We start from the raw sequence: 26,647 nt of genomic DNA on the forward strand, positions 1-26,647 counted from the left end.
ACACCTTTACTTTTTTACTAGAGAATCATACATTACAACACTCATTATTCCTCAAGAAAACAACATTGCATTTGCATCAATCAGATTATCACAGTGCACAATGTTATGTTGCTTAGTTACTGTAAATTTCAAGTTTAATGCATTTTATGTTGGCATTTTACTTGCAAATAGCAAGCACTGCTTCATGGAAAACATACTTAAAAAACATTTTTTATGATCTGCTATTTACAAGCTATCATGGAGAAAGAATGTAGCTTCTTGAGACAGGGTTTTATACATTCAGTAATACTGAAAGCTTTATGTTTTATGTGTTTAGTAATACTAAAGCTTCATCCAAATAACCAACACATACCTGTTCCCAGGCAAAGACATGCTGATTGAAGTAGAATTGAATTTGTTCATTGGCAATGTTGATACACAGTTGTTCAAAAGAATTTTTTTTGAAATTCTCAAAACCAAAGATGTCGAGAATTCCAATATTCAAGCCGTCATCATTTTCACTGCAAACATGAAATATACTTTTCATTGTTGTATCTTTATTTTTCATTAACCAGCTTCATTACTACTTCACAAAAGGAAATCATGGGCCAAATCTGTACACCAGTTAGACAGGATAAGGTTTGCTGAACCTGATCTCTCTGAAAATGGCAATAAGTGTTAGTTTGAAATACATAAATGCAGATCAATTCAAAGATTACTGCAATGCAGACCAGATACACAACAACCAAGTCAACTGATAAGTGAATAGGGGATTTACAATTTTATCTTTACACTAATATTTGTAAGTAATTATTCTAAAAAGCTGACTACAGTACAAAAAGAACATGCAGTTCTTTTTGTTTCTCTTGGAATAACACAAGCTTTGCTCACCAGCATCCTGAAATTAAAGACTGTTGTCATTAAGTATTATTTGTTCATACTACTTACTCATAACAATTAAAATTGCTTAGTTTAACATTAAAGTAGAAAGAATGACTAGCTAGACCTTTTATGCAGCTAAATAGCTACTTTATGCACTGGGATGTAGTATGAATTTAAATTACCAATTAAATTCCAGAGAAGCACTGGAAAAACTTTGTTTTGATATTTTAAGTAGGGCATACTCAAGATATGATAAGATATAAGATATAAAAGCTCTAACACTTATTTGCTGAAGCAAAAACTTAAGATGATATAATTTTGTAACAAACTGAGGCTGATATTAGTGACCTTTCTAGACAAGTAAAATATAAATCACATTCTTTCTATAAAACCTCTTTGAGGGGCTGTAACCATTTTTTAATAAAGATTTAGGAAATTAGAAATTAAGAATCAGCCTCAAGACACTCATGAATAGCACTTAGACGTCTTTGTGAAGCCCATCTCAAAAAAGGAAGTGTTTCATCGTTGAGAGATCTGAATTTGGTGACTATTTATTCTGTCTCAAAATTATATTTTTGATGAATAGATTGCTAAAATTTATCTGCCCCATTCCTTTTTCAGAGCTAATTACATAAAAATGGAAAATGCAAATTATTGTACTACCACAAAATCAAGCAAAAGTTGTTTGGGTTTTTTTATAGTCATCATTTCAGGTTGAATTTTCTCCCTCTTCACCAGCATAGTAAGAAAGTATTCAGTTTGAAAAGGCCTCTGTAACAGACAACTGAGAGAGGTACACAGGCTAGAAGTGCTGCCCCATCCTTCATGGATTTTATCCTATCACTTAATGATTAAAATTCTGTTTATTTTGTTGCTCTGCTATAACCAAATATTTAAAAGTTTAGACAAATTTTAGGATTGCAACCTTGGCTGTTCTCTAATGTTTAAGAAGAAAAAATCCAGGAAATCCAGATCTACAAACCAAAGCTATTTGCTATTGACATGGTGTTTAAAATGTCACCTTTTAAGGGTAAAGTGGACAATACCTCCAGTAAATATGTTTAAAAACTATTCCCACACATATATATGAAACCATGCTTATAACAACAGTGACAAAACCAACAGCACCAGTGTAAATCAGAGCAGAATTTGACCTATGTAATCAACACGATGAATATCAAAAGTTTACTCTGAAAAAAAATACAAAAGGAAAAGGGTTAGAAGTTAAAAGGGTTAAAATGCAAAAGGAAAAAAAAAAAGGTTAAATGAGTAAAGATCAACAGGAAAACACCAGGTGCTTTTCCAACCATATCTACTTTATTTTCACTATATACTATGAACAGGACAAACCATTTTCGACATGGTGAGGTCATAAACAAAAAAGCAGCAGAGGAAAAGAACTTAACTACACAAACTGCTCTAGTGTAAGACAACATTATTACCACAGAAAGAATATCTCTTTATTCTACAAAATCTTATTTTACCTTAAATGTTTGTCAGGTTTGAGTAGAGTGTTGATGCGATTGACTATCCAGCTGAAAAGGCGCCCGTACAGTGCTTTGGCCATGGCATCTCTGACATCTGTGGCTTTTTCCACAGTGTTGGGACGAATAATTGTTTCTCCTCGAGTCACTACACAGTGAGAGGTGAGGGCCTCTTGCAGCTCATCTGCCTGAATACACAGCAGGGATGCACCTGGGAAGGAATGTCACAGGCATAGCTCAGAGACAGATTTTGGCAGGTGACTATGTAAGAAGTACCCAAGCTGTAAGCGTGAATACCCCTCTCAGTTACAACCCACTCATACAAGTCCCAGCTGTTCTCCTTTTGCTCCAAAAAAGGGGTGCTTCTTTCCCTTTTCCACAATATTTTTCTATGGCAAGAAAACATGCAAGAAGATAGTGTGAAGACTTCATTATCTCCTCAGGTGTAATTACTGAGAAAGTGTAGCAAATTTCTGGAGAACCTTTGCCCCTTTGCCTCTTCTACCTCCTAGCAGCTTATAGTGGAAGGAATCCCTTCCAAAGAATTACTGAGCCATATTTCCACAGTCACATGTGAGGAACAAGTAATGAGCAGCTGAGAAAGAAACTGGGAAAAAACTATTCAATGTGTTAATGAGGTTCTCCATCAAATGTTCAAATAACCTTGGAAAAATTCCAAAGATTTTTTTCAGGCATCTGCAGTATTAGTCATGTTTCCTGTATGCCAGTGAACTGGTTAGTCAAATAAGATGCATAACATTGAAATTTTTTTTTGTTTTTTGCATTTGAATTCAGGTGGGATTAGAATTAATCTACCTTCAGTTTTTAATTATTCTTGCAAAATTTCCATGTGAATACAGTTTTCATTGATACCTCTTACAATAAAATAAATTTGCAACAAAAACTAAAGAAAAACAATGTTAAATCAAGAAAAACCACTCACAGTTCTCAAGGGCTACTGGATTGGAAATGTTGCTCTTGTCAATCATATGTTCAGATACTACTGCAGAAAATTCAATGTTACCAACATTTAAAATGGCAGCCAGGATACTGTACACACTTCCAAGTTCCTGAAAATTATATTAAAAAAATGCAATATTTAACAGCCAGGTAATTTGTCTCTGTGATTTGTGCCATGGGCATATGCATGTGTGTTGTTTCCTGCTGTCTGCCATGTGCCCACTTCTTCTAGGAAGAAGTGGGCACATGGCAGAGTCTAGAATAATTGTTCTCAGCAATTATTCCCATTCTCTACTTAGCCAAATCTTTCAAGAGTAAGACAGTCAAAGACGATAAGACAAACCATAGCCTAACCTCTCTTCTGTACTTGTTGACAGGACAGGATTGACAGGAAGTAAGGAAATAAAAAACAGTGGTGTGCATGCCCCCTTACTCAGAAAGAATTCCAAGCTTATTTATAGCTGCTCTTCACTGTATCTGCAGGGGCAAACATATCTAAAGATCTAATACCTAGATCAACAAAAAGTAGAAAAAAAACCCTGTATTGATGTTTCTTGCATCATGGAAACAAGGTACTCCAAATAATAGGTCTATATCATCTCCCACCAATCTCATCAGAAAAAGTTTCACTGGGAGAAGAGTGAGGCCTCACATCTCTGATTTGACAAAGCCCTTTATCCTTCAAAATATCAGTTAGGAACTCACCAAAGCATCTTAATATGGACTTTGCTTAAACAAATTTAGATTTAAAATTATTTAGGAGGTTCTGCCATGGTTTAGTTGGTAAGGTGGTGTTAGGTTATAGGTTGGACTTGATGATCTCAAAGGTCTTTTCCAACCTAGTTAATTCTGTGATTCTGTGAAAAGGGACTCTCTCATGAAAAAGGCTGTTATTACTCTGGACAGTGAAGTGATATAGTCAGTAAATTAAGTGCCTATACACAAATACATAAATTTCAAATAATATTTGAAGTTAGTAAAATAATGCTTTCATTGCAGGTTGGACTTAGATTTTAACTGCAAATTTTCATCTGAGTGGTGAAGGTTTATCATTATCTGAGATCTGAGTGTTTTTTACTCAGAAAACTCTAGGTGTACCTGTAAAGCAGACTAGTAGTCTGTAACACTGTGTGTTTTGAGGCTCACAGTAATGGTATAATTTATAAATAGCAGGTTGAAAACTTTTGTAGCAGTTTTATAAGAAGTAGTTTTGAAAATCTGATTGGTATTTTATAACTTTGAACTTTTTATAATTTCATAGCATTTTATCCATATTATTCCATACTTTGTTGGTACCATGTCAGGCATCATTTACTCAGATAAAATCTCTAATTGCTTTAGAATACTTGAGCTTGTTTTCAACACTTTCAGAAGTTAATCTAGCAGTTAATAAATAGTGATTCCAGTGACAGCAAGACAAACTGGATAAGCTCACTCTAAAAAATTATGCTGAGGATAATTGGCACACAGTTTACTTAGGATTAAGTACTCATTTTCATTTTAAGCTTAAGGACACAGTTGAAATGCAAACAAATGGATAGCTTAACTTCTGCCATCATGCTGTACAATATGTATAAATGCTGACATTTTTCTGCCCTTTTCCAGTGTGCTTGAAATCTGGCTTGATCTGTCTCATACAACATAATTATTGTTCCCCTCAGGCAGTCCTTTCTTACTAATTTTGCTGTGCCGCCTGAAATAAAACTGTGATTTTAAGACAGGGAGTACTGACAGTAGTTACTTTTAAAGCCTGTCAGTCAGTTAAAAGCAAATTTCAAAGAAATAAAGCTTTGTTTAGGTCTCAGTTTTAACTCTTTTAACTCAAGATTTTTTTCTGTCCATGGCCTTTCTGCTAATAAAACACTGAACGTGCTTATATAGAAGCTCCTCTGTGCACTGAGATGAATGTCAAAGCTTAAGGCTGCATTACTAAAAGTGAATTTAGGAAAGGAATTCAATGTCCTACGGGATATTTTTTTCACTGAAAAAATTGTCGTTGCACACGTATCCGATATCAGAACCTCACTGGGGAAAGAAGACTCTTCCTTCACTCCTGCAAGCACAGCCTTAGACACGTTCATTCAGAGGATTCAGGGCAGGCTGACATGGCTGGGGCTCACAAGTAGCCACAAGCAGATTGCCTATGACACTCAGCCTGCTTCTGAAACTGCAGGGTTCTACAGGTAGATAATTCTTCACAGATTCAGCTCCCAGTGGCTTGCTGAGTTAATCAAGTGAAGATCCATGCTAGAACTGCACAATGCAGCCAGTGACCTGGTTCTAACTGCATCTTCAATGTATGTGGAAGGCCTCTTTTGGATGATCAAGATTATTGTTTCCACCCATCCAAGTGAACAAAAGAGCTGGAAACAAAAACAGACTTTCTGCTTTTCATGCTTTAAATTAGGACTTAGCAAGGTCTCTGGTGCTGTGACAAAACTGCTATCAGTGTTGAACCATGAATGTCCTTTCATGCTGCTTCTGGAAAGGTGAAAGCACAAGTGAAAGGATGTGATAGCAAAGGTGTGATATTACTAAATGCAGCTGTGAATAACATGTAGAGGAGAAAGAGACTGTGAATGCCATTGCTCCTACAACCTAATGGAAAGTGACTCTAGAGGAACAAAATAGGTGAATACATCTGTTCTGCTAGTTATTTCAAATATTTACATTGAGGGAAGCCAGAAACAGTCAACTGAAGTGAGCAATTTTCTGTGAAAAGCTTCTTACCACATACAGTTTTGTCAGAGAAATGAAAACATACATCCATTCTGAAGCACTAGTGCTATATTTCACAGATACAGTATGGTTCATACCTCTATTATTTATTTTTTTATAAATAAAGTCAGAGATAAATGACATCTGTGATGCACCACTTCTTGTAAGGCAAAACTAGGTCACAGAATGGGATTTTTTTCCTTTATAAATCCAGTCCTTTTTTAATTTTAATTCTACCAAAGACAGACTGAGGAGGGGGGTTCAATAGCTAGCTGAGCAATGATATGAGATCATAAAGAAAAAATGGGTTCAGTTACTGTTTAGTGATGAGATTCATCTCCAAAGGGATTTAAGAACTTCAATCAACTTTATCCCTGGAGTTGTGAAAATGTATTGAGTTCATCAATACTCAGATCAGCTCAATGAATTTTTAAAACTCTCACCATGGACCTCCTCTTTAAACTGAGATGAGGCTCATACTCACAGGCCTAAAATTATTGGCTAATAAACAGTTACAACATAATTTCCTATGCATTAAATTTGTTAAAATCTCCCCCCTCCCCAAATTACTCAGCTATGCTGTGTTCAGTGATTTCAAAGCCATGTTGGCTAATAAAATTTTATTGGTTTACCAATGCCTTGAAACCTTAAAAATTTAAATGTTACTATATAACAGTAAGTTGACCATGCAAGATCCTAAAACACAAACACATCCTAAACACAAACACAATATGCTAAAGGAACAAGGGAGATTTGAATGCTTCATACAAGCTTTTCCTGATTAAGGTAGCTGGTGAAGTTCACAAACGAAAAGGGTTATCAGCACTCACCTCCAGTGTAAAACCTATGACTTTGAAGCACTGTTCTATTAATTCAAACTGAGACTTATAAAAGCTATTGTTCATGAAATCTTGCACTATTCTGAAATGGTCATTTTGTAGATATCTGAAAGAGTTGATGGATACAGAGTTAGAATGTAAACAAGGCTGAGAATTCAACACCGTGTTTCTTAGTAATCAATTGATGCAAAAAAACCTGCGTTACCTGGGAGGTCTATATTCTGGCAGTTTATAATGTGCCAGTTTTTTCTTTTCTGCGAGACCAGCATAAATATAATAAAAAATATGGAAATTTTTCTCTCCTCTGAAACAACAGAAACAACAAACTGATTTAGTAATATAACCATGTTACATTTATTAATTACACACATACTATTACTAAATGTTATTTTAATAACAGGCAAGATTTGCACAAAGTGACAGAGGACTCTGAAAGAAGCTTTATTACAGAACTTCCTGTGAACACCCTTTTCATGCCATATTTTGTTTGTCCTGACACTGTCAGGGCAGCTGCTCAGTGCTAAAGCAGCTCAGTGCTGCTCTGCCCTTGATGCAGTTGGTAGATCCTCAATGAGATCTTGCACATTCCTCACCCACCCACACTGAATGGCTGCTTAACTCCAGTTATTTTAAAAAACCTTCTGACTGTGTGAGAGGTATACGCTTTTGGTTCACTGAATGCAGCAGGTCTGTTGTGTCTTTTAATCCTGAACCAAGAACCAGACATTCAGCACAAGGGCCTTATGACTTGGCATGCTTTGCCTAGAAGCTATATGCCCAAACCTAGGGCAGAGGTTTATTACATATTCAAGGTTCCTGTGCTCCTCATGAGAAAAAACAAGGTGAAAAATTGCAACCATGACTGAGCCCTGAGATGCCCAAGTCAGTCACTACTGAAAGGCAAAAAAGAATTGCGTTCAAACCTCTGATTTGTGCATGAGCTTAGGTCTATGTCTCAGGGGAACCATTAGATCATAGAACCATAGAATGGCTGGGGTTGGGAGGGACTCTAAGGATCATCTACTTTCAACTTCCTTGTCATGGGCAGGGACACCTTTCACTAGACTGGGTTGCTCAGAGACCCATCCAGCCTGGCTGTGAACACTTCCAGGGATGAGGCATCCTCAGCTTCTCTGGGCAACTTGTTTCAGTGCCTCACCACCCTCACACTAAAGAATTTCTTTCTAAAATCTAATCTAAACCTGCTCTCTCTCAATTTAAATCTATTGCCCCTTATCCTGTCACTACATGTTCTTGCAAAATAGTCTCTATCCATCTTTCTTGCAGGCTTCTTTCAGGTGGAAGGCAGCAATTTGGTCACTCCAAAGCCTTCCCTTGTCCAGGCTGAACAATCCAAATTTTCTCATCCATTCCTTGTGGCAAGGTGTTCCATCAATTTAATAATCTTGGTGGCCTTCTATGGAATTTCTCCAACAGGTCCAGATATTTCCTGTAGTGGGGACCCCAGAGCTGGATGCAGCATTGCAGGTGGGGTCTCACCAGAGCAGGGTATGGGGACAGATTCCCCCCATGCCCAGCTGCCCAGGCTGCTTTTGATGCAGCCCAGTGCAGGTTTGGCTCTCTGGGCTGCGAGGGCCCATGGCTGGGTCATGTCCAGCCTCTCATCCACCAGCACCTCCAAGTCCTTCTTGACAGGGATCTTTGACCCATACTGCTCTATAAACAAATCCTACTCGATGCTCCGAAATAGAAAACAACCAAAGAAATAAATAAGCTGCAATACTACAGGAAATTTAGAGGAAGTAAGTCCAAGTGGTACACTTTACACAATACTCCAAAATCCCACAATGAAATGTATACCTGAACTATTAGGAAGTTTTCAATTCTTGGCACATTCTTATTTTATGTAGCACATGGGCATTTTAAAAAGATTTGTTTAAATAACTCGGGAGGCAAGGAAAAAAAAATCTGGAGTAGTTTTCAGCTAGTTTACAGATTCATAAGCTATTCATATACAACTTTTAAGGAAAAACATCCAGGTACCTCATTCATCTTTATGTTTTCAACCAAGGTGATTTCCTGCATCATAGGCCTACTCTGTAACCCCCAAAAGAGGTCAAATACAACTTTCATACTTACACTGCCTGGTGGACAACTCTGGATTTTTCAAGGAGGTACTCTGAAATCTGAGCTCCTACTACAGTGCCCCCACAAGTGAATTTCATTTCCAAATATTTTCCAAATCTGCTTGAATTATCATTGATGATAGTGCCTGCATTCCCAAATGCTTCTACAAGGTTGTTCACCTGGAGAATCTTCTCCTGCAGAGTCCTGTTATTAGCCTGGATATGAAAAAGACATTGTTTCAAATTATCAGCGATTATTCAAATTAATGCATTTTTAGGTGCTCCTTTAATCTTCTCATTGGTATTGTGAAGTGTGACATAATCAGGGCAGCTATTCCCATGGAAATTATAATTATATGGAGAAAAAAGCATATATATACATATAGATATATATGTACGTAGATATATATGTGTGTGTATATATATATATATAAATATAAATGAAATCTGTCAGAATATAGCAATCCTCAGAACTATGGCTGTCTGGAAGAAATAACACACATAATGATAACAACACTATAAATTAATTTCTATGGTTTCTGTGGTTTTGTGGCTCTGAGATGGCCAATCTGCTTTTAGGATCCTTGTTAGTATCTGGTTACTGCTCCACTGCACCCTACCAATCCATTAGCTTGCTTTCATCTCACCTTGGGCATGCTAAAAATGGCATTTTATTTAGACAGTTATGGTGGTTGCTTCCCAGAATGACTATGTCCTACTGATAGAAATCTGGTTGTGGAAAGATGAGAAGCAAGAAAAAGATTTTATTTAGTACTGCTTGCTTGGATTACTTGAACGCTCCCAATCAAACAGGGATCTGACTTAAATCACAGCCCTCATTGCAGTGGGTACTTTTTGCTGAGGAATCCCCAGCATATTTCCAAGTGACCCTAGGAGGGAGGAAGGAGTAGATAGATGAGCATCATGTTCTAATGTTCTTTGGAAAATGTTCTTTGGGAGCAGTCTCACCCCACAACCAATGCCCTGTCCATGGGTTCAGCCCTTTAGACCCAGGATAGCAAAGCCTTAAAGCCTCACAGAGACATTCCCTCTGCCACTTACCTTGCCAAGGACAGTGAGCTGCTGCACCAGCAGATGGGCACTTTGTGTCTTGCCAGCTCCACTTTCTCCAGAAATAACAATACACTGCAGAGAAGAGAGCAAGACTGAGCTCATCACATATCTCTCAGCCTGGCAGAGGATGTAATTAAGATACCTCATCCATACCTGATCAGAGTTGTATGTCACCATTGACTGATAGCCTATGTCAGCGACAGCAAAAATGTGAGGAGGGTTGGCAGTCCGTTTGGCTCCAATATACAGTTTGGAATGCTAAGTGAAAGAAAAATAAAAGCATTATCACTGTCCTTTAAAAACTTTTCTTTTAAGTTTGGTTTTATTTTTAGATTAGTGTACAGCATGCTGAGTTTTCCAGCAGTGATGTTTTCTAAAAAAGCTGTTACTGCACTCACTATACCATGAATCTGTATGTACTTAGGACTATAAGAACTGCTAAAAATGAAGTGCAATTTTCTATAATTTTAGTCCTGATTACATTATGAAACTAAATTTATTAGGAGAAAATTTACTGTTGTCAGACATCATGGTTCCAACTTATTTAAATTTAAATTTATTGTTTCCCTTCCTATTAGTATCTCTGCATGGTATTGATGTTAAAACTTGAGATCTTCTCTGTAGCTGTAGTATCTGATAATTAATAACCCCAAATTATTGCATGATCTGAATTTAATATCTTTCCCCTTTTGTATAATAGGGACGCAAATTCCCTTTTGTATAATAAGGAGACAGATTCACAGCAGTTAATATTTTACAGGATTGCTTTGTACATTATCTACACTGTAGACATAAAGACACTAGAAATTAATTATTTTGGAGTTTCTCATTTCTGTGCTGAAATTCAGCAAGTCTTAAGAATTTGTGTCAATGTGCACTCGAAAGAACATCTCTACTGGTAATTCTGTTTTTCAGAGTAAGCTAAAATAAATCTCAGGAATGGTCTTACTTTATAGTTAATGCAAATATTGATATTATAGTGGAATTTGGTGCTAGTTTAGAATAATAAAACCTAAATTTTCACACCTGTGCAGAATAAATATCTAAGTTCCGAAATGGATTGACAGCGATGAGAATGTCCCCAACGTATGTGTAGATCTGGTCCTTGGCATAACCCTTCTGCAACTGCTCCGTTACTGTGTTCTGGTGGAGAGGGAACAGAAACCATCAATCACACGGGGGGAAAAAGAATGCAAGGAAAATGTATAAAATATTTATATAGTTTCAATGGGTGAGGATGGGGAGGGAAGGTATTTATAGTCAGGAGTACAATGGATCATGATCAAAAGTAAGTAATATTTTCAAACACACCGGCATTTCTAATTTCTTATCTTACTTTGAACAATACATACTTACAGATCTTCAAATGGCTGTAGAAAAAGGAGTTAAGTACTGCTTTCATTCAGTTCATCAGATGTTTCCATGAGACAGTCTTGTCTACATTTCTACTACTAAAGTTTCCTGCAACTTAACAAGCAAGTCTTTTGATTGAGTCCATAACTGCCACTACAGCTGCTCTAACATTACTCTCAGTTATGATACAACACAGATGTTCAACTGTTTTCTTCCCATTAATGTAAACAATGATGCATCTTTCCCTATTAACAAGCAGCCTCTGCTGTGATTGTTCTTTGCTATTGCAGAGCCAGTTTCCCCTGAACCAAGAAAAGGGAAGGGCCCATTAGTGGCATTCAAATTTCCTGATGTAATTTCCCTCAGCTTCTTCTGCATACACAGCTGGCTATATCAAGTGCCTGGTTAGGTCTCCAATCAAAACAGGCCACAGAGCTGAATGAGGAAATTCAACCAGCCTTGAGACTAATCTAGGGTACATGTGGAAATATTTAGGCTCCATACCCTCTGGAACAGACAAACTGGCAGCAGAGGACTACAGAAGGAATTGCCTTCCTTCCTCATCTATCTATTCACAGTGTTGTACACTGTGTCCTGTTTAATACACTTACAAGCTGAATTCTCAACAGCTGCAGAGGCTATATTTCCTTCATGAGAAAACATATGGAGAAAAATCTTGGTTTTTGATTGCCTTGATAAACTTTTTGGTTTTGAATGCTCTCTTTCCTTTTTGTCAAAACCATATTCACGTTACAGAATTATTTTAGGGGAACTTCTGCCCTTTCTGAAATTATTTATTGCACCAATAGAAAAAAGGTCTCTTGTCTTGATCTGATGATGAGCATGTCTAAACTGGAAGAAAAAATATGAGTGGAAGAAAGAATACAGTTCTGAGAAGCCGCCATTCATATGTGAAAGTGGTTTTAATTGGATTTGATTTAGTAACACCACATAGTCAAACAATGCATTTAAACAGAGGCTTCCTGAGGACTTCCATGAGAATGCTCCATCCCTTAGGAGATGGGATATATTCCAGTTAGTCTGGGATTTTTTTGTGCAATAAAATCTCTTTAGCTTGGATTGTTTATATGTATCATGGTAAAAGAGAAAAAAACCCCCACAGCAGTCTTATTCTTCCTAATACTAAAAAAATGCTTAAACCTGAACTTTGTCCAGTAGATGAATTTTGGGTTAGTTCAATTACAATTAACTAAACATCAAGCTATAACAAAGCTCTTGGGCAGATGGAAGATGTTCTGTGAGCTGTCAGCATAATACAGTTTACCAGCTCAAGTGCCACAATGAATATTCTGGACTGACAAAGGTACAATATACCAGAGAAGTTTTACAGATAAGAGAATGTGAATTATAGTCTATGCACAGCCCAGTAGATGAAGAATGACAGTTTGTTTACAACCACTGATGGCCTCCAAGACCTGCAGATAATGTGCTGCAGCCTGATTCTTCTTTCTGGTTTTGAAGCTTAGAGCATAAACACAGCAGACCTCCTCCCTCCCTTATAGCATGTTTCCCTGCACCCAGTGGAATAATTGTTGAGCTTTGACAAACCAGTAGTATTTGTATCAGCAATTTGGTCAAAGGTCCATGAGCAGGCTTTGACAGATGAGAGGCTCAGCTGACATAAATTGACCCTCATGCATTTCCCCACCAAAATAAGTCAGTGAGAACCTATTCTGGGAGAGTATGGTGAGCTAGTTTAAGGCAACTCTTGGTACTCAAGCAACAGTGATGGAAGGTCTTGGACCTAGACCAATTTCAGCTTCACACACCATTGCAAACTGGATGCTTAGCTGTAGTAAAACCCAGTCATATAAATCCTGTTTAGTCAATGGTGTTACCATACTGTTTGGTCTACGGCTGTAACTCCAGAGATTATTTTAGCTTTGAGTTGAAACCTTTCTGACACAGTAAATCTTGTCTAAAATATTTGGCATAAAGTGGTGAAATGTCATTGTACACTTACACAACTGAAGTGTGACAGTTGAATTTGAAAACCAACAGCACACCATTGCAATTTAATATGTGATTACTCCTCTTCAGGAAAACATGAAAAAAGATGTTCTTACCTCATCCAGTACCTCCAGGGTTGCTAAATCATCTACCTCCTCTTGGTTTGAAACTAGCGACTTACTGTAGTTCCCTTTCTTTGTGTGAATACGTTCAAATCTAGAAAAGAAAGAGATACAATCTCCTGACGTAAGGAAACACAGAGCAGATCTTGCATCTGCAACCATCTTGAAGGCCAAAACAGTCTTGCTTTCCATTGTTCTGAATTTAAACACACAAATGTTTGAAAAGCAATACAGAAGTCAACTTCTTGGTACAGCACACCAGTACCTGGCGATTCGAAAGCAGTGATTTGATTCCATAACTTCTACCATGAAGAACTTTGTCACTCTATAGATCCCTGCTTAGATCACACCCCTACATCAGCAATAAGACAGGAGCTTGGCAGTAAAAGTTTAAAAAAAAAAAAAAGAACATATTTATAAAGCATGTAAGACTGAAACTCTGGGACCAACATGCAAGAAGATCCTGCTAACAGTATGTATAGGACAAAACCTGAGGAGTATGATGAAATAGTACAGCAAAGATGATGAAGACAAAGCAGTCAGGACAGAAACATTTTTAGCTTAGTAATGACAGTGCTCTAATGTTTGGCTGAGATGATCACACTACAGATGAAAGTGCTACAGAACCACTGGGGTAAGTAAAATACATCTTGATCAAATTTTCCTGGACTTGCTAGGAGAAAAAGTCATACATGAGCAGGAAACAAAATTTTAATTATCTTTCTTAGCAGGGTTAAACTTCAAGTTTAACTTTACATTTGTCTTAGATTTCTTTTCTCCTTCAATCAAACCATAAATCCAACTTTATGCAGCCTTATTTTAATTAGCAAGAAAATTCTCAGAGACTTGGATCATTTTTTATCCAAGAGTAAAGGCATTGCTAAATAGAGCAAACGCAGCAGAGAATGCAAGGTTTACAATTCATATTAGTTAAACTTGTTCTATGAGATGAGGGAAAATAAGGGAAAGAGAAACTGGATAAGTAACAGCAGAGTTCACAAACTAAATCAAGCTCAGATATGTAATAAGGCACAAGCACAGGAAATCTATTAAGTAAATCTGATCTCCTGATATGACCTCAATCCCTTTGATGCCACGGGTGGGAAGGCACCTCTCAAACACAAGGAACATTTACCTTGGTAAATGGAGACGGCCAGGAAACTGTTGTGTGAAGCACTCACTCTTTACCTTGATCCCAGACAAGACCAGGTAAATTCTTTATTTAATTTTGATATTTGGATATATGGCATGGATAAAAGCAGACAGGTGTTTTCTACACAGGCAAGAATTTTGATATACAGTGAGCAGATGACAGAAGAAAGAGTGTAGTCGCACCAAGAGGGAAAGTTAGAGTGAGTGAACATCACACTGATGGGGAAAGCTGAACACCCACAGATTTACTGCATATTTAATAGGCTGCACCTGTTCCATCAACATCACCTAGTTAATGAGTGCTGCTTCAGGTCATGCTGGCTGTGCACTGATAGGGGATGCAGGTGGAGAAACTCAAGCAGTTTACAATAACAGGTACAATAACTATCTGCCAGGATGGAAAAGGGACTGGAAGAAATGGGCAAATGATGCCCTCCCAAACTGTGAGTGTACTCACAATCTGCATGATGGAAACCCAGACCAGAGTGCATTTCATCTATCACTTCTTTCAATTTCTCTTGTCTCTAACAATCATTCCCTGAGGATTGACAGAATGGCTTGTCCTCATCCTGGCACCAGTGTCTTTCTCCTTTACACAGGTGCCAGATACCACCAGAGTTTATTAATTGTCCAGAATGCAAAGGGAGGAGCTTCCCACCCACAGCTGACTTATTCTGCAGCTTTAATATCAAGACACAAATATGTAAGACTTCCTTGCAAGAGCTACCATAGTTTCACAGTTTCTGTGCCAAAGTCGCAGTACAGTATCCAGTGAGGAGGCTAAGTGACCAGGAAGCAAAATGAACCAAAGGATTGACAGGATCTACATTATCCTAGTTTGACCTATTCTTCCCTTTCCTTTGGAATCCAGTTTTACCATAAGAGCTGCCCTGATAGTACTGCCTTTGCAACAACAGTATGAGACCACTTTTGGTAGCATGTACCCCAGGCAATATTAAAGAGGAGGTGGTAATACAAAGATTTAAATTAACTCCTCAGCCTTGCATGATCTTCTGCTGCTTGATTTGCATTTAGCAGCTAAAGGACATTACTGAATCCAAAGTCAGAGGTGCAGACAAAATCCTACCCTCTCAATAGAAATCCACCCCCTCTATAATTCACACTCCTATTTATCCCTGTTTTTAAAAGTTTCATTTGAAAAAAGTTAAATTTGGACAGCTGAAACAATTTCTCCTTCGTACCTGTATGAAGGTCATTTTGTGTCCAGAAGATGCATCTAATATCAGTGTGACTTTGAGAGAGAGCTACCAATATGCACACAAGGGAAAGATGTGGAAATTGCAGGACTATGTCAATCTCCACTGTTCTGCTTTTTCTGTTGCTGAAGAAAGACCCAAAACAAAACTTCTGTCAAGCTTTGCTTTCCATTTCTGGTGGAACTGTTACACATTGAACACATTTTTTTAAAATATGTTAGATCCTTAAATATAACTGCATATCAGTGAGAGAGTGGTATTTCCCAGGATTAGTTTCAACTACCATTTTTCATTTAAAGTAAGAAACTAACAATTGCTGTGAAGGAAGGGAGGAGAATGCTCCAGTCATGGACATTTTTCTTTTTCTGTTTTTTTTTTCTTTTAGGGAAACATATCTCTGTGTATGCCAGGGAGGCTTAATTACATAAAATCGATCCTTCTGTAATCCTCCTCAGCTGACATTATGAGAACACTAGCTTGTTGGGCTAGATTATATTCTCCATTCTCCAGAGTACATAAGAGTGGCAGATTTGCAGAACACAATATTTTTCCACTTTGCTGTCAAAGGGCACAGACCCCTCAAGGGCAGTTATACTGCTTCACTCCAACCACTTTAAAAAAACCCACATCAGTGCTGTTGACATCAGTGCTGAAGTTTCATTAAGATCATGCACATAGACATTGTGAACTGAAATAACCATGTATCTCTGTTCTGCTCAAAAATATATTGGAGGCATTGGATTTTACAAGCATGCCTGACAAGCAATTGAGGCAGCTAAAGGCCAGAACCTTCAATGCAGTAAGGACAAGAAAATGAGTCAAGGCAGCATTGTTTCTGTGCATTTTCTTTCACATCAATGCTCCCCTCCCCCCACTTATCTTTCAAGATTCAGTTAAATCAAAATGAGGCAACCGCAGCTTTTTTCTTCAAATTGTCAGAATGTATTTAAAAGATTTCTGATAGTTCCAAAAATACCATGAAAAGGAAAGTGTGACTCATGATGCCCTGCTGAACTCTCTGCCTAAACTGGTTGGAGAATCATCTACAGACTAAGAAGTGACAGTAAAAGGGCTGGCCTTAGTCTGAGTGTACAGAAGAAACTAAAAATAATGAGGTTTTTGTAAGGTGAAGGTGGAAACAGCTGTACACCTCCCAGCAGTTACAAACCACGGTAAAATGACAAAGACGCAACACAGAGAAACCTCTACAGGATATGTCATTGCTGGTGATTCTATTTCTCTGGAGGTTGAGCAAAGCAGTATTAATTCAAACTTAAAATCCATTTTTTTTCTTCACAGATATCTTGTGAAATCTGCCTAAATAAAACTACAGCATGCTATCTATGAAAAATCTGTACCTGACTTCAGAAAGTGTAACACTTCAGTGATAAGGCTCCAGCTGCATCTGCACAATGCTTTGCAGACAAACCTGTGTTCCCTTCTGTATTTAAATGATTGACAGCACTGAGACTACAGGCTGCAGTCTCAGGGAGCTGTGCAGCTTATGCAAGGTTTCTGAGAGCACACTGTTGCCCTGCAGAGCAATGGGGCTTTTGATTCAGAGGTGGCCTGTGCCCAGCTCTGCACAATCTGTTTGACAAAATTTGTGCTGCTTTTCCATGACCTGTAAACAAAGCAGATTATTATTCCTTCACAATGGCCTCAAGAAATATCTGTGTCCCTGACAAATTTCAGGGGGAAGTGTGTGTTCTTAACTGAGCAAATAGGAGATCTCTAAAAGGATTCTTTGGGATTAGTTCCTCATGAGTCAGGCTCAGGCCCTGTGCTCAGAGCCATATCCAGATGATAAAGGGGAAGCTCCATGGGCATGAAATGCCTGCTGAAGTGTCCCACCTTCAGGAGAAATGAGGTGCTGAGCAAGTGGACTGGCACAGCAGTAAAGTACCACTTGCAGAGCATTTCTCCTGAGGAGTTCTGAATGCAGGGGGAACATCTACCTCCTTTCTTCAGAAGGTAAACTATTCTTCATTCAGGCATTGTGTTACATAGAAGAACATTATTCAGATATAGAGATGTGTTTTAGCTATGGGACTGGAGATCTGCTTATTCTAAGGCCTCTGTTCCCAGAACTCCCTACTTCTTCTACAGCCTGAGAGAAGTTTGCAGCACAGCAAACTATGGAGTGTCCTCAATGCAAAAGCACAGACCTCTTGGTATAACAAAGTCCACACTGAGTTCCAGCAGAAGAAGAACTGGTCTGAAGGGATCAAAGATTGAATCCAAATTCTAAAACCCCCCATTTCAGCCACTACTCCCATCCAGATGTCATCTGGAGACCTTGGCCAAGACAGGACTGGACTCTGTGTGTCCTATTTGTACTGCTTCTCATATTGTCTTTGTCAAGCCAGCATGGGGATCTCCCATCCTCTCCTACAGCCTGCCCTGCAGAGCTGTCAGCTGTCAGCTGCTGTCAGCTGCTTTCCACTGGCAGGATGAGTCACAGAGACTGGGACGGAGTGAACACTCAGAAAATGGGCAACACAAGTCTGTGCAATCAGGAAAAGTCACGAAAGGAAACTTTATGGTACTCCCTGCTTTTAATAGGGGTCAATAAATTGACAACCACCTTTGTTGTACATGAACTTCTATGAAATTGTCTCCCTGGCCTTTCCAAATAGTTAAATAGAGCAACTGTTTAGGACTCTGTTACTGATTTCAATACCAACCCTATATGCAAATATAGGAGGACAAACTCCTAAGAAAATAATTCAGCTCACCCAAAACTTTGCATCATTTTGCAGTAGAATAGGTCTCTTTCCCATAATTACTCAGAGAGTATATAAAGATAACTCTTAATCTGGGGACCAGAGTCATTTGCTGAAATCTAGGTGCACTGAATCCCCCTCGTATGTACAGCTCATTTCTGGAATGACTCACAATTCCCAGGAAATACACAATGTACTAATCATTGCATATTTCTGCAGAGACTATTGTAAAAGCAGTCAAGAAGAAGACAGCCGAACAATTCGAGATAAAAGTCTTACAAGCCTGACTGTCAGGTGTAGATGCGGCAGTTCTGAAGGTTGTTTCAAAGACAGCTATTTCTGTTGTAGAGTAAAATTCTTTACAATGCAGGGATTTTTTTCCCTCTTTTGGCCTAGCAAGAAGTGTATTTTTAGAACTGTTTTGGGGTATATGCTGCAGTACTCATTTTTAATAACTATTTTCATCACTAATTATAAATGTTAACAGCTATACTGCTATACTGAACGCCTTTATCAAGCTCAGGGACCCTGTCCTGAAAGTGACTCTCCTCACAAAAAAACCCACCAAAATTAATTGCACATAGTATGCAATTCTGCCTGCTTCACCTCTTCTCTAACATGAATTTAGCCGATATAGCATATCTCACATAGCATTTTTGATATATAGTTCATATATTATTCCCAGCAGCAGATTTTAAAGATCCTATAGTCAGGATGTTATGGGAAAATGCTAATGTATCAAGGGATATTTTCTCCTGCTATTCCCATTGTTACTGCAGCCTAAGTTCTGAGCTAGGTAAGGTTAAGTTGCAAATAGATATTTTTAGCATAAAAATATGATTATTCTAGAAAAAATGTACTGCATTTGCTCAAAGTAAAAAAGTGCAATTTTCAATGAAGCTTACTGCTAATATTCATGCTTTTTTGAGTCTTGAGTAGCACAAGATATTCTAGTGCTAGAACACTGCTCAAAGGCTACTGAAAAACCAGTATTTACCTTCTATCACTTCAATGAAACCTGGAGCTAGGCTATGGCACATTGCTATCTAATGTTTTATCAGTGTTAATTGAGATTTCTCTGGTTAGTCAGGTGGTTGGTGGGCTCTCTTCCACTTGTTGTTTCTCTTTTTCCATCTCTTGAGAGGATGCAGACAATGCAGCACCTAAACCTTGGTTCCTCTTCACTAGAATAACAACACTGGGAAGGTTCTGAGGGCCCTCATCACTCAGTCTTACCATTGTTCCTGAGGTATTTTCAGTCTTAGAAAATACCTCAGGAACAATGGTGCCAATGGCAGAGACTTCAGGGTGGCTCCACTCTGTTCCTAGAGATTTCCCATCCTTCCTGAGCACACACAGTGCACAAGGATAGGATCTGAGGGTACAGCCCTCTGCAAAAAAACCATGAGAAGGTGGTACAATGTAATGAGCTTTTCTTTTTGAGCTATATCAACTGCACATTCAGCAAACAGCAAGGTAAGATCACAAGTACATCAACAGACTGCTGCTGCAGAAAGCAGTCAGAACCAAATTGCACCTCAGCCCAATGGCCTAAGAAGGTGACTTGCTTTTGAGTGAAAAAAGAAATAGTGCACACAATAAAACCTAGTGGCTGGACTTCAGCTATTAATTATTTTTTCATTTGAAACACAAAACTGCAATTAATGCATTAAATTTGATGAGGAGAGTAAACACACACAAAGAAAATAACCGGATTCCAAATTTTCAACTTTAACTCAACATTACCAAGTTTATTGACTTTATATTCCAATGCCCATTTATACAACACAATACATGTAGCAAGATTTCCTCCCTCAGTAGAAGGAAAATATCTTTAACCCTTTAAACTACCTGCCTCCCACTGTCATTCCCATTGTCAAGAAGGAGGAGAGTTATGCCTTCAAATTAGAGACTGAGAGAGTGTGAGCTCGAGATCTGGAAGAAGTTTCACAAGGAAAGTTGCCAGTCACAGCTGAAAGTTCAGAAATTTCACAGTAGGACCCTAACACATCACTGCAAAAACAGTGCCAGAATAGCATATACAAGAAAAGAGCAGCTCTTCCAGGGGACTTGTCACTATAACGCTTATATCTTGATTTCAAGTCAGATTTACATGGTATTTCTGTACAGACATTGCTTTTAACACCATTTGCTTTGTGCAGATTAAAGGTCAGAAGATACATAGAATTAGTATCTCTAAAGACTTTTTAAAAAGCATGACTACTGAATTTAAAAATCTTTGCATTCTTATCATTCACAGCAGAAAAAACAAATGCTGTTCTGTAGTCAGTCTAACAGTGTATTTCACAAAATTGCACAGTCACAAAATAATTTAGGTTAGAAATACTACTTGTTAGTATTTTAAACTGCTAAACTGAAATATGGGCTATGCTGAGTTTAACCCTGCCATTTAAATTACACTCTGAATTAAGCAAGTTCATTTTTTGCACAGATTCAGATAAGAAATGATGTAATTTATTTTAATATTATTTTGAAAGAGAAAATTCTGTTTTCCTTTGGGAAATTTGGCATAAAAATTACACTTGATCAACTATAGGTTGATCAAGTGTATAGGTTGTATAGGTAACTTCATCACATAGTAATATATTCCCTTAAATTCTAGTTCTCATGAAGAGCCATCAGCTTATAAAACACAGTGTAAACAGGACAGAAAAAATACCAGTAGATCATCCTGTTCTTGTGCTACTTGACTGCTCTGTACGCATGCAAATTGGGCCTCTTTCTTTATGTTTGTATTGTACAGAAAACAAAAAAAGTTCATGTAGTTTGCTTTATGCAGCATTGACATGAAAAAAATAAAGGATTTGAAAAAATAAAAGAAAATAAAAATGAGTTCTCTAAAATGGGTAAAAAAAATCACAATGTCTGATTGACTGGAAGATTGATTGTTTTCAAAATTATTTAGGCTTTAAAAGGACTAATATCACAAGTGTTAACAAGATTTTAATTAATATAACCTTGATTTATACCAAGTGGTTTGGACTTATTTTACCACATATCATTTCCCTGTGTTTTTTAAATAAATGCTATTTAAAGTCTGGATTATGTTGCTGGTTTAGTGCTCAGCACTGACATCCTATAAGCTTATTTGAATTCAAGAATCCTTCTGGATTAAGTAAATGTCAAGTCTGCAATATATAGAGCATATAAATCCAGTCTGAAGCTTAAATGAAAGCTAAATGCATAGTTTTATACTGCAATGTCACAAAAGGGAAAGCACTACTCCTCCCATATCCAGTTAAAGTTGAAAAAACTTCAATGTCATAATTATTTAGAAATACATTTTTACTATTATCTTCAAAGCATAGAGTAAATAGAAAATTCTCCAGAACTAGAACGGAAGACTGTTGTATATATTATTACTCTAAATGTGTCAAAGGAAATGTGGCAGATTTTAACAAGCTTTTTCCACATAAATGATAATGCCAAAATGTCTTTTAAATTTCATGTTCCATTAAAAAAAAAGTAAAAGCATGGTGCTTTTCCTTGAAGCAGGAGCAGTCATAGCAGTAGTACTTCAATACTATTCTGCAACATTTCATATCTGATACATATGTGTACTGTAGGGAGTTTTTTCAATTGTAAAACTGAGCCAAGACATTCTTAAGTATTTTCAATAAAAGCCAACAGTTTTAAGTGATTTGTTCAGAATTGATATCACTTAGATGCTAGCGGAAGAAAGAAAGTTTCTATTCAAGAAGACATAAGATTTGAAGCTTGCAAAACCCAGTCTGCTGGGAACATCACTTATTTCAGTCAGAAACATCCAATTCCTGCAGGAACCCAACCAGCTGATTTTAGCATACTTGCTCAAACTAAACATTAGCTGACCATGCAAATGTATGAAAATGCCAAACATTAATTTCATCTAACCGTAGCTTTCTAAAAGCTGGGGTCTAAGACTATATCTGGAGTCACAGAAAAAAGGAGAGGCACTTCTGCAAATTGTTTCATCCCACGTGTGAATCATGATGCCTCTCTCTTTCCATTGGCAGTAAAGGGGACCCCAAATATTAAACTTTCCATTTCCTTGCCATCTAAAGTTATAGGGGTTGAATCTTTCTCTGAGTGCTAGTCATTCTGAAACAGTGGAAGTATCAAAACTGACCCAACTGTTCCACTCTTTAGCTACTTTTACCTTGCCTTTTCAGTGACTCCCATTTGTTGATGAACATCAATAAATTCCATGAGTTGCCTTTGTAGCGTGTTTTCTTTTCCTTCAATTTGCTTAATAAAATCATGCTGCAAAAGAGTAGATACTGTTGGACGCTTCTCATAATCTTTAGTCAAGCACCTGTGCTGGCAGAAAAAAACATATGATCATTGAGGGTTTGCAGTTAAGTTTTGAAATGCTTGTCTGGAGTTCATTCATGTCTCCATAATAAATATAACTGTCTTAATCAAAACAGCTCTTCACGAAAAACTGATACGACTTCACAGAATCAATGAGTCCAAAAAGTTAAATTATTGCATTTTAAAAACAAATGTTTTTTAACTTAAAAAATGTCAAGGGTATTGAAATGCTATTTCACGCATAAATACAGAGCTTCACTTGGAAGTCAAATGGATTTACTAACTAGCCTTTTAAGGGAGAGTATTAGTTGCAATAGATTTCCACAAAAGATATTTTACACATGACATTTACACATGTTCCATATTCAACCAGAGTGGTCTCAGTTGTTACTCACTTGTTAATGAAGTCATTGAATTCAGGTGACCACAGTTCAGGCTGCTGTAGCGTTGGAGGAGGATTCCTGCAAAGGTCAGTGTGGTGATAAGTTAATAAGCTACTCACTTGACAAAAACAATGTGTGAAGGCAGGCTGAGTAATGAGTTTTAGAAGGCCACCGAAAAAAGACATTGATTTCCAGTGGTGAAAGGAGCATGGGTAGATGATGCAATGCCTCATTGGTTCTCCTGCTTTACATAAGGAGAAATAGCATCAAGATAATCTACCAAGTGTAGTTGAGAATCACTGAGATTTTTTTCAATCAAATCAATAAAAAGAAATTAAACTAACAACTCATTAATCACTATTCACTTGTAATGGCAAATTCCTATTTTCAAGCCTGAAACAATATACTTTCTTAGGAAAAATTTTAAAAAGCAATTCTATTTAAAGTTTTCTCAGAAGGACTGAATTAATCAACTTGCTGAACAAAGTGTCCAAAATAATTGGTTCTTTATTAATTATTCTTCATTCATCAGAAGATAATCAGAAGTGAAGGTTTAAATAGAGATCTATTGTAAATGGATATACTGCTTTCTTTTCTATTGTTAGAGCTGTTTACTCTAGGTGTTCTTTCAGTTGAAATAGTCTTGGCAGTTTTCTTCCATTCACAGATACCATTTTCACTGAGTATGGTTATGCAGACAAAAGCAATGACCAGCCAATAGACAAGGTGACTTACTGTCTCTTTTCAATCAACCAAAGCTGCTTCTCTTCAAGTGCTGCTTAATGTTTACTCTATTGCTTTCAGGTTTTACTAAACAGAATGAAAGGGTATTTATCTTATATTGCTCCAGAGCAGAAAGGTGCCCAGTGCTTGTGATAGTATAAGCCAGAAGCTTTTTTGAAGTCCTAGCTGCAGTGACTGACCACAATAGTTTGCAACTGCTTTTTCCATAGCAAGCAAAGGTAGGAAGACCATTCATACTCTGCTTCAGTGCCAGGTCAGCCAAGATTTCTTAAACCTAAAGGTAATTTAAATTCATTTGGGTGTCTTGGCTGAAAAGGACTCCAAGCACTTACATATGCTATATGGGGCTCAGCTGTTGTGGTACTGCTCCAGTTCTTAGGATGAAATCCACAAACTACTACTGTATAATCATTACTTACAGGCTTGGAGATTGATGTTCTTTGAAATGCCATGAGTGGCACTTTGCCTACTTATATTTTCAGCTTCAAAGCAAAAAACACAAAATAAGTTGCTATTTGCACTGCCCAAGGACAGCAACATTGGAACTGCCAGAAGCAGCACAAGCTAATGAAAAGATGAAGCCTAAATGCCTATGAGTGGGGGAACAACCTCTGCTTCAAAGGATAGAAGATAACTCCTGAAGATAAATATGGGACCTGTTCACCACAGTGGCTGTGTGTTTGGACTCTGTTTCTATCATATGTCATTCTTTGTAACAGAATATACGAGACAAAAACAAGTCCTGCATTCATATGAGCAGCAGCTCACTCAGAAGAAGGCCCTATGATTTTTTGTCAAAAGTAGCTAAAAGTCAGCTCTGAATTTCTCAATGTGCCCACATGGTTAATGCAGAGCCTGCAGAAAATACAACTGGGCGATGTATTTTAAATCTGCCTCCTAGTATAAATAACATAAAGAAAGTCCACAAACTTACATGGTCTAAGTTAGAAGAAAGCAAACTTTTGGGAAGCAAAACCTTTTGGAAATCAAACTTTAAGGAAAAGGTTCCGTCTAACCTGTCAACAAATCAAAGACATCAGCTATTACCTTGGTATTTTGAAGAGTGCCCTCATGGGGTGCAAATCAGCAAGGGGTGGATCTCCATCTCCCAACTCTATTGCAGTAATACCCAGTGACCATGCATCACATCTAGCATCATAAGAGCTATCTAGCTGCTGCTCACAGGCAATCACCTGTTGGAGAAAACGTCTGGGATGGTTAAATGTCCCCATTTAAGAGCATACCTCTGTAAGAGGAATCTCTTACAGATTACTCAGTGAAATAAACAGATATGGACACATTTAGAAAGCTAAAGCATCCATCCTATTGCCAAAACCCCCCAGTGTTTAAACTAGAGAAAGCACGTGCCCATGAACACCACATTCTCCAGCCAGATGTTCTCTGATTTGGAGAAAGGCTACAAATCCATGTCTTTTTCAGCTGAACAAATTCCATCCCATAACAAAGGAAGTAGAAGGAAAGTCAGCAACCCTACAACTCTTTATATGGATTATTCTAGCTAAGTAATTATTGTAAGTATACTGCTCTCTCTGTGAAGTGAAACAATCAGGAAAGCAGGAGTTGGATTTACTGTCTTTTACTGGGTCCTTATTCAACCAAATCAGCCAATTTCCAGATCAAGTGGATGTGGACAAAGTTCATTAGATCACAGCAAAGCATTTACCTTCAAATACATTTCAGCTTTTCCATAATGCTGGATGACATCTAGAATTTTTCATCCCATTAGGTGCTAATCTAAACCAACATGTACACCATTAGTTATACGGCTAGACCTATGTGTATGAACAGAGTGTTTTGATAAAAATAAATATGTATAAATAGACTAGTTTCATGTGCTATAAACAGATGTACTTGCATGTGTTTGTGTGCACACAAATACTCTAAGTAGATAAGCTTATTTATAAGGAAATATTTTTCCTATCTCAGCTTAAAATGTATCTATATATGCTTCAATTTCAGTCAGGAAAAACCGCCACAGAATCACAGAGCATCTTCTTCATTCATAATAACCTTTTCCATTTCTTGCTGAAGCAAGTATGGATATATAGTATCAAATACTTTCCAGGGGCAGAAGTCAAAATATAGAAGCTATAATTTCTCTCAGTACCACCCTGGGCTCCTTCCATCCATGGGGAGATATTTATAGTTTCTGAGCTTGAAAGGCTGAAAAGTACCAATAGTAGCACTCTATATTCTTCAACATTTAACTAAGCATTTCAGAGTCTTGCTCCCTGCCTCTAATCTTGCAATTTCAAAAACAAACCTAATTTTAACTTAATTCTTGCAAACATGTAAGACAGAAAGGTTTAAAGCACTGTTTAAAAGGACATTGCTGTTTCATTTGGTGAAAGGACCAGGAAGAAAGACAAAGAGCAGAAATGCAGAATACAGCAGCTCGAGTACCAGTGACAAAATGTTCTGAAAGCTGACCTCTGGAGCCATCCAGAACGGGGTGCCCACGGAGGTGTTCCGACGCAGACGAGTGCTGGTCAGCTGGGCAGACACACCTGCAAGAACGAGGGGAAGCCATCATCAGAGCAGTTTCCATCCAAGACAGCCCTTCTGAAGGGTGACATCCTCCTCTTGTCATGCTACAAATTCCTATGCAGGTGAATCTCAGA

At 37.7% G+C, this 26,647-nt stretch overlaps 1 protein-coding gene across 8 annotated transcripts in view; it reads right to left on the reverse strand.

Annotated features, from left to right (window-relative positions):
- MYO3A (myosin IIIA) overlaps nt 1-26,647 on the reverse strand; it is a 116,505-nt gene that overhangs the window by 41,588 nt on the left and 48,270 nt on the right. For 7 of the 8 annotated variants that reach the window (XM_074534705.1, XM_074534702.1, XM_014270694.3 and 4 more), the window contains exons 6-19: nt 26,457-26,533; nt 25,053-25,198; nt 23,274-23,339; nt 22,724-22,879; nt 13,464-13,563; nt 11,050-11,166; nt 10,177-10,281; nt 10,012-10,095; nt 8,963-9,165; nt 7,068-7,166; nt 6,854-6,968; nt 3,289-3,415; nt 2,346-2,556; nt 353-500 (exon numbers count right to left, since the gene is read on the reverse strand). In XM_074534705.1, the coding sequence (XP_074390806.1) occupies nt 353-500; nt 2,346-2,556; nt 3,289-3,415; nt 6,854-6,968; nt 7,068-7,166; nt 8,963-9,165; nt 10,012-10,095; nt 10,177-10,281; nt 11,050-11,166; nt 13,464-13,563; nt 22,724-22,879; nt 23,274-23,339; nt 25,053-25,198; nt 26,457-26,533 (1,754 nt within the window). Of the gene's footprint in view, nt 1-352; nt 501-2,345; nt 2,557-3,288; nt 3,416-6,853; nt 6,969-7,067; nt 7,167-8,962; nt 9,166-10,011; nt 10,096-10,176; nt 10,282-11,049; nt 11,167-13,463; nt 13,564-22,723; nt 22,885-23,273; nt 23,340-25,052; nt 25,199-26,456; nt 26,534-26,647 lie in introns of those variants that run through there. The other variant, XM_074534719.1, reaches the window with a different exon arrangement.

The sequence above is a fragment of the Zonotrichia albicollis genome, chromosome 1 (assembly GCF_047830755.1).
Source record: "Zonotrichia albicollis isolate bZonAlb1 chromosome 1, bZonAlb1.hap1, whole genome shotgun sequence".
NCBI lineage: Eukaryota > Metazoa > Chordata > Aves > Passeriformes > Passerellidae > Zonotrichia > Zonotrichia albicollis.